Source organism: Oryzias melastigma, unplaced genomic scaffold (assembly GCF_002922805.2).
Source record: "Oryzias melastigma strain HK-1 unplaced genomic scaffold, ASM292280v2 sc00260, whole genome shotgun sequence".
Lineage (NCBI taxonomy): Eukaryota > Metazoa > Chordata > Actinopteri > Beloniformes > Adrianichthyidae > Oryzias > Oryzias melastigma.
The window spans coordinates 272,428-285,511 of NW_023416894.1; the positions used below are offsets into that span (position 1 = coordinate 272,428).

A 13,084-nucleotide genomic window follows, 5' to 3' on the forward strand; every position below is an offset into this window, starting at 1 on the left:
AGGCATGAAGCCCAATGAGGCAAATTGAATTTGTGATATTGGGCTATATAAATAAAATTGAATTGAATTGAATTGAATTGAATTAACTAGGTTCCACAGTTCGGTACGACATTTTTTCATGATACGTTTTATTTATTCAGTACCACTGTGAGCTGCCTTTAGCGCATGTCTGTGTATTCATGTCTTTGTTCTGAGCCTGTCTGCTCCAGGTCTGCTCCTACTCTCCCCCTCCCTAACAGAAAATACTTTACCTCTCCCCCGGGAGGCGGAACCCAAATGCTAAAAACAATAGCATTTATCTAAATACCACAAGACAGTCGTAGAGAGGAGGTGAATGCAGTAGTTCTGTGGCCGGCAACATGCTCGCGCACCGGCTGCATCGGCGAGCGTTCCGGTGGCCACTTTCAGTGAGGAGTCTGTGCAAAAGCTAGGTTAGCACTTGGCTTACAGCTAACACACCTGACATCAATGTGGAGCTTCCTGGTTTCTCGATGGTACGAGCCGACAGAGACTTCGCAGTGTGCGGGAAAAGCTAAGGGGGCGGCCTCATATTGTATATCAACAGTAGGTGGTGTAACCCTGGAAACTTTACCATGAAAAAGACTATATGTCACAGAGACTGTTAGCTTTTAGCCATTAGCATCCACCCATATTACCTACCTTGCGCGTTTTGGCTGTCTGTGTTTACATTAATCCGAGAGCGCATGTGAAAACACCGTGGTGGAGCTCCAAACGCAGCATCCAGAGGCACTCTTTGTCATCTCAGGGGACTTTAATCATGTCACCCTGGATTCCACTCATTATAATGTAGCACTTTTGATTTGACACAGGTGTAAAATGTATTGGGCTACACAGGGAGGAAGGATGCAGGTGTAAAATCACAGAAAATACTTGTTTGATTTGATGAATTATATTTACAGTGAAAAAAATATGACAAAGACCATATGTACAGTGTTAATCAGTCCAAAATTAGTCCTGAAGTTTCCTTTAATTTAACCCTCTTTGGGTGTTGAAAAACAAGTCTTTTTAGAGTAGATAGAAAGCTCCAATTCTTGATGCTTGGTGGAATTGAAATGTTGAAGTGTTTATGTAGATTTGTTTGTCCTGCCACATCGGTAGAGACTGTGGTTCACTTGGTCCAGGTGGGCTCAGCTGGCTCGCCATAAGGAGATGAGAGGGGAATTTTCACCTGGTGTAAAACCTAGCCTGTATAAACAAGAACAATATTCATTCAAAACACTGAATTATGTTTTATGACAATTTCTGAATATGCATATTTCATTTATCTGATTAATCTTAAACAAGTTATTCATCAAAACATAATTACCAATAATCAACACTGACAATTATCAACATTAATTGTCAACATTACTCATGCGCATTATTTGAAAATTAATTTTGTTCATTTTTGATTTAGAGTACTCACTATCCTATTAATATTTAACAATATTAAAATTTCATACACTTTCCACCCGTTTCTTTTATTTTGACATGATCACAAACATGTGTTTGACATTGTGCACAAAAGAAAACAACAGCATCACTCACCAGTCAAAGGGTGCGAGTTATTTTAGCAGCTCAATTGGTGCAGGGAGTTCTGCAGCAAGGATGTAGCTGTTAACTCCCGAGTGTCTGTCAAACATCTCCGCCATGTATTTGTATTGACAAAGGACGCGAAAGTCGTCAGTGAAATCACGTTCTGAAATCTCGCGATACTTCCCGGGAGTGCGTGTGCAGCAGTCTAAAGGGACAACTAATAGGCATGTGGAACGTGTGGGTTACAAACATGCATGAATATGTACACTGTCCCACTCAGGTGATAGGACTATTGATCTTTTTTACGTCAACATCAAAGATGTGTATGAAGCCACGCCCGTTCCCCCTCTTGGCAAATCAGACTACATTCTGATTTCCTTAGAGCTTACATACACACCCCTTGTAAGGAGGCAACCTGCAACTACACGAACAGTGAGGAGGTGGACACCTGAGGCAGAGGAGGAGCTCAGAGACTGTTTTGGAAGCACTGATTGGAGCGTGATGCTGGACCAGCATGGAGAGGACATTGATGGAGTATCTCAGTGCATCACGGATTATATGAATTTGGACATTGTTGTACCCACAAAGAAATTGCACTGCTTTATAATACACCCTGGATTACGCGAGGGGTGAAGAGGGTTTTAAATAAAAAAGAAGAGAGCATTCAACACACAGGATCAAGAGGAGATGAGAAAGGCAAAGACAGAAGTGAAGAACTGTTTGAAAAAAAGCCAGAGAGAGCTACAAGGAAAGGGTTGAGGGAAAACTGGAAAAAAACAACATCAAAGCAGTGTGGGAGGGGATGAAGACAATCACAGGGTGTAAGAAGCAGACTGGTGCAGCTGGAGAAAGTGCAGGAAAAGCAGATGACCTGAATACCTATTTTAATAGGTTTAATGTAACACCTGTCACCCCTGCTATTTCCAACATCAGCCCGATCTGTATCACACCCACCACTGGTCCCTTCCCACTGCATGACCCTGCCCCTCTGCCAGTTTCTCTGACTGTTCCTTCTTCCTCACCACTCCTTGATGACAACATCTCTCCTACCCCCTCCTCTACATGTGATCCATGCCATTCATCTGCGTTCTCTGCTTCTCCCCATCACATCACAGAGCATCAGGTGAGAAGGGAATTGCAGCAGGAAAGCACCAGGTCCAGATAAGGTGTGTCCAAGACTGCTTAAAACATGTGCTAGTGAGCTTGGAGGTCCTCTCCAACATCTCTTCAATTTGAGCCTGCACTTGGGACATGTTCCACCCCTTTGGAAGATGTCCTGCATAATCCCTTTTCCTAAGGTGGAGAACCCCAAAGGCAACGACGACTGCCGGCCTGTAGCACTGACCTCGCATGTTATGAAGACGTTTGAGAGTTTGGTGCTGCTGCAGCTGAAGCACCAGGTGCAGGATGACCAAGACCCATTGCAGTTCGCGAACAGGGAGAGAGTTGGGATAGAGGACGCTGTCCTCTATATGTTACATCGCACCCTCTCATACCTGGACGACGGAGGGTGTGCTGTGAAGATTCTTTTTATCGAATTCTCCTGCGCCTTTAATACCATACAACCTCACCTGCTGCAGGAGAAGCTCACCAAGATGTCTGTGCAGCTATGTTTGGTGTCCTGGATCCTGGACTACCTAACAAACAGGCTGCAATATGTCCGCATGGGGGGGGATCCACATCCAGTTCACTCAGCTGCAGCTCTGTTTGCGCTGTATACATCTGACTTCCACCATAATATTCCGACCTCCCATATTCAGAAGTTTTCAGACGATACAGCCATTATGGTGTGCATCAAAGGAGAGGACAGAGAGTACAGGGAGCTGGTGGAGGACTTTTTGGCCTGGAGCAGGGAGAATCAGGTGCAGCTGAATGTCCAGAAGACCAAAGAAATGGTTCTGGACTTCAGAAGAAAAGCTCAAACACCTCAGCCCATACGCATTGAGGGAGACTGCATCGAGATTGTACAATCCTATAAGTACCTGGGGATCGTGTTGGATAACAAGCTGGACAGGATCTCCAACACAGACCAGCTCTACAAGAGAAGCTGCTGCTCATGTTTTACCAGTCTGTGATGGTGAGTGTTATGGTTTATGGTTGTTACTGTAGTATGCTTTGAGTATGAATATTTGATTGAGTTATTATTTTTAAATTAATATTTTTACTTTTCAATTGATAGATTTTAAATGTTTTTAAGGTTTTATTTATTTTTTATTTGTTTTTATGTCTGTGGAGATTGCAAGCAGCTGGCCGCTTTTAAATTTCCTTCGGGATTTATAAAGCTATTCATTCATTCATTCATAGAGCAGAATTTCAGACTTCTGCACGCGTTTTTGTGGACCTTTCATTGGGGGTGGCCGCTTGAATGCACGCCAACGCAGCCGGTGTGTGTTAGCAGCTTCTGGCTCGTGTTTAAAGACTCGCCACCAACACTAAAACCTGCGGTATGAAGACATCTAGGGTTCACTGTGGAATATGAGGATCAGGGAGAGAAATGTGCTAACAAAAAGTACAATATCTGCAACATTTGCCTCCTCCCTATATTGTACAATGTGGGAAACACGTCCAACATGACCGCCCACCTCTGACGTCATCACCCAACCCTGTCACCATCTGAAAGTTCAACAACTAAGCAGGTAACACAAGTCAAACATTCCAGATATATTTCAAAAGACTTACAGTGTTACCACCGATAAACACAAGACAATATCTGATACCATCAGAATGTTTATTGCTCAAGCTCTGCAGGCTTTTTTTCAGTGGTTAATAATGAGGGGTTTTGTCATTTAAAGTCCCCCTACAATTTATTTTATATTTTCCTTAAATGTTCCCAGTGGGGCTTTAATTAGGACTGTGAAGTTTTTTTTTCTTAAATTCCATATCCTAAATGTCTTAAAAATACATTTTTCCTGTTGGTCCAAAGCCTTCGTTTCTAAAAATCCTTCCCTCTGTGTGGGCGTGGCTTATTGTGCTGAGCTGCGTAACCCCGCCCCTTATCCCTCCGGACATGCTAGTGAGACACAGACTTTGATAAGCCCATGAAGAAATACAAATAAAATAAAACATGATCATTTCGGCTGCATTGAAGCAGCAGCAGCAGCGCTAGCTGGAGCTCAGAACTGATTTCATGTTAGCACATGCTGATTGTTGAATTCACTTGAACAAGAAATCTAATCAAATGGCAGAATACAGAAAGGTTCTCATCGCACGTTGTTTTCTAAATGCGTGCAGACAGTGGTGACGTTTTTAGATCCAGACGAAGGGTTACGTTCAGGAGAACGGTTCCGTGTCCAGTTAAACCACCCGCTGGATCCTGAGCGGAGGTCCTATAAACAAAGACAAAACATGACAAGATGGCGCCAGCGTGTGCAGCCTGCCGTCTGTCAGCTCTGCTCCCAGTCTGTTTGTTATATTTTTATTGTTTTTAAATAGCTGGCACCCCGTTTCTGCCCTCCTGGTTTATGTTCGCCATGCTCTACTACAAATTGAGCATTACCAGGATTTCATTTTTAAACTGACTTTTACAAATGAAGCTTCATACACTTCATCCACTCCTCTCTGGCATACCAGTTGACCTGCGTCGCATCCCGCCCAGCTGTCAACGAGGAAAGCGTCCGAGGAGACGGGGAAAGCGGAGCGGAGTTCTGCTGAGGATTAAGGCCCTTCGGAGATCTTCTGAACGGAATCGTTCTGTTTCCTTGCGCTGGATCCTGTCGGTGAGGGCATCCCTGAGCTGTTGTACAGTCTGAGGAGCAACCTGGCGGTGCCTAATGGACCCAACCATAATGTCCCAGAGATGTTCTACTGGGTTTAAGTCAGGGGATGGTGAAGGCCATTCAATTGTTTCAATTCCTTCATCCTCCAAGTACTGCCTGTATACTCTTGCCACGTGAGGCCGGGGATTGTGGTGCATTTGGAGGAAACCAGGACCTACTGCACCAGCGTAGGGTCTGACAATGGGTTCAAGGATTTAATCTGGATACCTTATGGCAGTCAGATCACCATTTCCTAGGCAGTAGAGGTCTGTGCGTCCCTCCATGGATATGCCTCCCCAGACCATCACTGACCCACCACCAAACCTGTCATGTTGAACCACGTTGCAGGCAGCATAACGTCCTCCTCATCTTCTCCAGACTCTTTCACGTCTGTCACAGGTGCTCACGGTGAACCTGCTCTTGTCTGTTAAAAGTACAGGGCGCCAGTGGCCGACTTGCTAATTCTGGTGTTCTCGAGCAAATGCCAGTGGAGCTCCACGGTGCTGGGCAGTGAGCACAGGGCCCACTACAGGACGTGGGGCCCTCAGACAACCTTCATGAAGTCTGTTCCTGATTGTTTGGGTAGAGACATCCACACCGGTGGCCCTCTGGAGGTCATTCTGTAGGGCAGAATAACCAGAGTTTCTCCCAGAATAACCAGCAGTCTCCTGAAATCTCCTCCATGTTCTGGAGATTGTGCTGGGAGACACATTAAACCTTCTTGCTGCAGCACGTGTGGATGTGCCATCCTGGAGAAGTTGGACAACCTGTTCAACTTCTGTAGGGTTAAGGAATCGCCTCATACTGCCAGTAGAGATAATTATCAAGCCAAAATCAGCACGAGTGGAAAACCAGCCAAAAAAGATCAAGAGGGAGAAACTTGAAATGACCTCCACATGTAACACCAGTCCTGTTTGAGGGTTTTCTAACTGTTGCTACTGAAGTGCACCTGTTGTTCATTCCATGAACACCAATACAGCTGAAATTGATTATAACGAGGCCCTCGGCTGCTTAACCAACAAGAAAATTATCAGACAGGTTTAATTCAATTCATGCCAGAACCAATAAAATAGTGTCCCTTTAATTTTTGTGGGCAGTGTATAATGCATACTCTTTTCACCTTTCGGCTTATCCTGTCGGGGATCACCACAGTAAATCAGCTTTCACTGATTCACACATGTGGTTGTGCATAGAGTTTTATGCTGGATGCTCTTCCTGACACAATCCTGTATTTTTAAGATACAGAGAGATCAAGTTACTCAGCAGAATGAGGGGTCTTGTCTAAGGACCATCACTGGATTTTAGCTGATTGCCACCCTGGGGGAAAAAAAAAAATCAGATCCTACACCAGCCAACTGAGTTATCCAGCCACTTCTAACTGTAATGTGAACTTTAATGCAAAAAAATATATATAAAAAAATGTAATATATCAAAAAAAAAATGTAATTTACAAACAGTAGGTCAAATACTTTTTTTGAACATATTAACCTTAAAATGTTCTTTCATGTCAGAAATAACAAATAGTAACAAACAAATAATTATAATAAAAACTTGTGGTTTAACAGAAATATTTCCCTGTATGAAATCTACAGCATAAGTCACCACATAAGAAGTGAACTAGTTTCTTCAACCTTATTTGTTACTTTGTCACAGTCAAAGGACACAAGAATTTATTTTTCTGTTGACATGAGCATAAATACCTCCAAGTGGTCCTGACTAAGCATGATCCAGCCTGTTTTTATTGAACTTCAGAATGGAGAAGGTTCTCTGACATGAAACTTATGGAAAATAAGAGCTAAATGAGAATGTGTATGTCAGCCCAATATCTGGGTATCCATCATAGACTTAATATATAATTAGACGCATCATCTCTGACGTCACCCATTGACTTCCACAGTCCCTGAAATGAAGCCTGAATATTCAGCTCATGGCTGCAGCCATATTGGCTGGAGTTAACTCCGCCTCAAACGGACGTTCCAAATATGGGGAAAAGGGGCGGGACCGAGTTCACCCGCTTTTCCTCCGATTTGTTTTAGTTCACGCCCACAGCTCTGCTGTCTGCGGATCCTCATGCTAACGGCTAACCGCTTCAATTCTCCAGCAAAGCTGCACCGCGGTGGATTATTTACATCATGAATCTGTACAGGTGAGTACTTGGTGTTTTACACACAATCTGTAACGCTGTGGAAGTGACTTTTAGACAACAATGAAAACGTATTTTCCCGTGGTACGAGTTTAGTACGAACTGAACATCCACTGTTTGAACATGTTATTTATGTGGTCCTAAGATATCTTATTCAATAAGAGTTATTTAGTCTTAAGTTGCTGTAGTCTTAATATACACATTAAAATACACCACAACAGTAATATGATTGTGTAAAACGTGGTTTTTCTCTAGTGTTAAATCAAATTGTTGATATATGATCACATGATGCTTTGATTACAATATGAGGAGCATTTCTTTTTACTTCTTAGTTAAGTCAATCATGTCAACGTCTTAAAGCTGGAGCTAATTTTTAAATGAATCCTCTAAACACAGTCACAGTGAAGCAGAATGAACTAATATCAGTCAGAATGTGATGAACATCAGGTCTGAAGAGGTTAAACAGACTGATGCTGCCTCCTCTTCTGCTGACAATCCAAACTAAATACTGTCATGTTCTTTCAAAGACAAACTCATTTTCTTAAAAGATTTGGTTTAAAGATATTCACATGTATTTTGAGCATAAACAATATGAAATATTTTATTTTGTGTGTTTAGCTCATCTTTACAGAAACAGCACATGTACAAATATTTTTGAGTGAAATCTATTTTCTTTTCTTACAATTTCAGTTTGGATTAATGGTGACATCATTTCCATTTGGCACCAGAAGGACAGTTCAACAAAACCACCACAGCGACGTGAGCTCGGCGAGGACCCACATCACCTGGTTCAGCTGAGGCGGACGCTGGTGGAAATCTTTTATTTTTAATTCTATGAGGAAGAGCAGCTCCTGGTTCTCTCATCACTATGGAGGACGTGAACGGGGACATCTGGAGTCTGGAGCTGTCATGGGGATCGGAGAGAACGTCCAGCGGCTGCACACTCTTCAACCCAGCAATAAACTTTTTTTCTCTTTCATTTCTTACTGAATTTTTTTTCAGTAGATAGAAATGTACTCTTTAGGATCATTTATTAGGTTCTTTAAATATAAAAACAGACAGTATTATCATATATGATGTTTTCTAACCATGACATGTGTAAAGAGGTCCCTACTTTGAATAAAGCGAAACTAATACTGAATTTTCAATGATTAATGTTTGTGATGTTTTTAATCATTTCATCTGCTTCAAAAATAAATTTTGTACGATCTGACTTTGACCCACATTTCCTTTTGTCTTACCTATATGCTAAAACAGTGAATAAACAGAAGAGACTGGTCACTCAAATATGTTAAACATTATTTTTATTGAATCACACACATCAGCAAGAGTCAAATTCATATGTTAAAATTAGAATTTTACTGCCTTTAAATGTAAATGTTGTTTTGGATTATAAATCCACTCACCAGCAGAAGCAGACCTGAAGAGGAACATACAAGACAAACATTAGATACAATTTTAAAAAATGACATTTCATATACATTAAAATCAAAGGATAAAGCTAAATATAACATGTACACATTTGTTCAAAATTAAATATTTAACTTATATGTTCTTATTTACTGAAAGTTTTCTGTCTTCACATTTTAACTTCACATGAAGAGATTCTGGTGTTACTGTAGTAGATCTGAATCATGTCCTTATATGTTATAACTTTGTGATTAAAGAAAAGAACTATCAATAAAAATACTGAGAAAATGTCATTTTTTAAACTTAAAAAATTAATGTTGCTGAGAATTTTAAAAAATCGAATTACTGGAACTAAAATAAATAATCATAATATACATTAATGATTTATTTCCGGCAAATATAAAGTTATTCTTTTAGTACTTACCGGAGAAAAGACACCAGATGACTCCCAGAGAGCGTATTAGAACAGTTTACATCACGGCAGCAGGACAAAAACTGAAATATAGCGCTCATGCTAACGCTAAATCTGCAGCAGACAGCAAAACACCGGAGCACAGCTCCCAGAATCCACCGCGATCGACACCTGTCAGTCAAAGGCCGCGCCCCCTCATTAAGCGAAAATAAATGCTGTTTTAAAAAAAAATTACAAACTTAGAAAAAAATTCACTCCCCTCAGAGTTGTCATGGATCAAATATGCAGCTATTGATGAAATAAAAACTTTAAGCACCAGGCATTAAAGGGGTTTATTAGAGGGCTGAAAATGAGGATTTTAACATGGGAGTCTATGGGAATTTGCTCACTCTAAGCACCAGCCTCTCTGGTCAGTGCCGGTACTTCAACGTTTTGTTACTTCCTGGTTGGCTTCACGTATCACCTGCCAGTGTTGGGGGTTGGTATCCATCTGTGAAAACGTTATTGTGTCAGTATTAGGGCTCACAATACCAAGTGATTCACGATATACGGCTCACGATACCAACAGTATTGCAATATGGTAAACATTGCAATAATCAATATATTAATTTGGCAATTTATGATATATAACTATATTAAACACAACACATATATTTTTATTTTTTTCTAAATCTTTTTTAGAATAATTTAAAACAACATGTTAATTCAATGCCCTTTCCAACATTAAAATACAATTATCAATAATACTAACATGTCTTTACCATAATTACATACATTTTAAGGTAATAAACAAATAAGCTAATAAACAAAACTCTAGTTAGGAACCAGAATGAAGAGTAAATCAAATGGTCTCACTTCAAAGAGCAATAAATGTGGAAACATTGTATGGAGTTATATTTGTGCCACCATATTGCAAGCAAAAGTCATAGTTTTGAGATCAAAATTTTTTAAGTTGCAAACAAAATGTTAAGTTTGTCAAAAAATTTTTTTTTTTTTTTTTGCCTTTGCAACTTTTTTTTGTGTGTGTCAGGACAAAAAAAAAAGTTGCGAACAAACGTTTTTAGATGCGTAGTGGCTCATCTTCCATTCACCCCATCTTTGGCTTTGCGTTTAACTTTTTTTCTCAGTGTTACATTTGTGCCAGCCTCCTGATTGGTCTAGATTCTATCCAATAAAGTGCCGTGCATTCAGACAGGACCCCAACCGGCCAAGAGCTGCCATGTTTAACGGTCAATGAGCGTAGCGCAAGAACGGAAAGTAAGTATCTTTTTAATTAATACTGTGTGTCGTTTATACTTTCTTATGTGTACTTTAAAAAAATAAAGAAAAAAAATTATATATATATATATATATATATATATATATATATATTTCCTTTTTTGAGTTCTATAAATGTCAATGTATTTCCTTTAAAAAAATGTATCTAAAAAAGTTAATCACCTTAATCATTTATTGCATCTAATTGATATTTAATTTCACAATTTGTGTTTCTTTACTAATTTTTTTTCACAGATCTTTTCCTGGATACTTTAAGCCGACATTTGCTCGTGGAAAAAAGAGATGTCTGACTCCAAAAGTTTATCTAAAGAAACAAAGCAAGACGGTATCACTTAGTTTTTATCTACTACCCAAAAACACCTCTTACACACCCCTGCCCTCTGAGGAACTTTAACTCCTTCAAGCTGGCATGGGGAGGCAAAGTGTGTGTCTCCCAGAGGACTCTAATCATACAGAGGTATAGTTATCTTTCTTTTTTATTTTGCTAAGTTGTCTCTTTAATTGTATTTAGAGAAATATATTATTACTTGTTATAAATACAGATTTCGAAGTTACTGGTTGAAGCATTCCCCAAAATGGCAGATCTTTGTGGATGATGGCTGTTCTGCCCTCACTATCACACCGGGGTGCAGCTATGCAGACAGATGACTCTTGCACACGTGACATGCGTTTGTCCCTTTAATTTGGACGTGCTCCACAAGTACAAAGAGTAAACTGTAAAATAAACATACATTTTGTCTTAGAATTACTGTGTATCAAACTGCTTAAACATATTTCTTTGTTATCAGAACAATAAACATTGCAAAATAAATGATGAATAAACTAAATAACAGCAGTAGAGGGGCTAATTCCAAATTAGCATTAGAAAAATCATTTACAGAAAATAATCTCAGTTAACTAGATAAATACATTGATATAACTAAAATAAATACTCACAAACAATGCTTTCTGTGAGCAACAACAAGGATGGGCTTAGATTCTGTCTTTTCCTTGGCCATCTGTAGACTGAAGTGAACATGAGGGTGGAACTTCCTGTTGATGAGCTTGAGCTCCCCCTATTGGCTACAGTCATTGAACTTCTCACTCCAGAACAATGCAGCGCCCTCTGCTGGTGAGGAGTAATCCTATCCAGCACATTCCCCGTCTGACATCTTTAGATGTCATGCCAAGTTCACTTTTCAACTGTTCTGTCCTTGGCATGTGGCAACAAGAGCACTGTTCCCGTTATGGGCCTCAAAAAGGTTTTACACTCTCCTCCAGAAGCAATCTTCACTTCCACCTTTCTGACATTGCCATCCTGACTTGCAAAGGTGTTGGTCACGACTCCCACAGGCCATTGGTTCCGTTGAAGCTGACTGTCCTTTAACAGCACCAAATCTCCAATGTGCAAGTTAGGCCTCTTGGAGCACCACTTCCTGCGACTCTGTAGGGTAGAGAGGTATTGATTCTTCCATTGATGCCAAAAAACCTCGGACAGATGTTGAACCTGTCTCCATTGTCGTCTGTACAGATCACTCTCTTCAAACTCCCCAGCCGGAGCAGCTGGTACAGCAACCTTCTGAGTAAGCAGAGTCGCGGGCGTCAAGATAGAAGGAAAGCTGGGGTCAGTAGAGACCGGAATTAGGGGTCGTGAATTGACAATAGCAGTTACTTCTGCCATGAGGGTTGACAGCACTTCATGGGAAAGCTGTCTTGATGAGATGTTCATCAACATGGAGTCAAGTATGCGTCTTGTCACCCCAATGAGACGTTCCCAGCTGCCCCCCATGTGAGAGGCTCGAGGGGGATTAAAGACCCAGGTGCACTCGTGTTCAGTCAAGAAGTTCTGGATCTTTGCACTGTTGCAGTGGGTGGAACTGATGCCAAGGTCTTTACATGCGCCCACGAAGTTGGTTCCACAGTCAGACCTGAACTGCTTCACTGGTCCCCGAATGGAAACGAATCGTCTCAGTGCATTGATAAAACTTGAGGCATCCATGGACTCCACCAGCTCAATATGAATGGCTCTGGTGCTCATACAGCTGAAAAGGACGGCCCATCGTTTACTGCTGCTGTGTCCTCCACGAGTACGTCTTGCAGTAACACTCCAAGGTCCAAATATATCAAGGCCTACGTAGGAGAAAGGAGGCTGGGTACTGAGACGGTCTTTTGGAAGGTCCCCCATTTCTTGTGTTTCTGTCTTCCATCGAAGTTTCCGACAAATGACACAGTTATGGATGACAGAACTGATGCATTGCTTCCCTCCAACGATCCAAAACCCAGCTGATCTCACAGCACCCTCTGTGAAATGACGTCCTTGGTGCTGAACTTGTTGGTGATAATGTCGTATTAGTAGAACGGACATGTGTTGTTTTCGAGGGATGATGAGTGGGTTCTTTTCATCACTTTCAATGTCAGCCTGTGTGAGACGACCTCCAACCCGTAAGCAGCCAGCTTTGTCCAAAAAGGGGGACAACTTTTTTAATCCACTCTTTTCTGGCAGCTCTTTTCCTGCACAAAGCTGAACAAAGGCTTCAGGGAATTCCTTGTATTGTGCACTGCGTATGATGA

At 41.0% G+C, this 13,084-nt stretch overlaps 1 protein-coding gene and 1 long non-coding RNA gene across 2 annotated transcripts; one reads left to right on the plus strand and one right to left on the minus strand.

Moving 5' to 3' along the window:
- The first annotated feature begins 6,983 nt into the window (after positions 1–6,983).
- On the plus strand, positions 6,984–8,893 carry LOC118598252. The gene is made up of 2 exons (XR_004947372.1): positions 6,984–7,437; positions 8,125–8,893. It is a non-coding gene; the product is annotated as an uncharacterized LOC118598252 (long non-coding RNA).
- A 1,346-nt stretch (positions 8,894–10,239) lies between these two features.
- Positions 10,240–12,781, minus strand: LOC118598249. Its single transcript, XM_036210837.1, has 2 exons — positions 11,471–12,781; positions 10,240–11,248 (listed from the first exon to the last, which is right to left on the minus strand). The coding sequence occupies exon 1, from the start codon at positions 12,696–12,698 to the stop codon at positions 11,706–11,708; it is 993 nt and encodes a 330-aa protein (XP_036066730.1). The 5' UTR covers positions 12,699–12,781; the 3' UTR covers positions 10,240–11,248; positions 11,471–11,705.
- Between the last annotated feature and the right edge of the window lie 303 nt (positions 12,782–13,084).

Coding starts and splice junctions, on each gene's coding strand:
- LOC118598249 (XM_036210837.1), bottom strand. CDS start 12,698: ATGGGGGACCTTCCAAAAGACCGTCTCAGTACCCAGCCTCCTTTCTCC.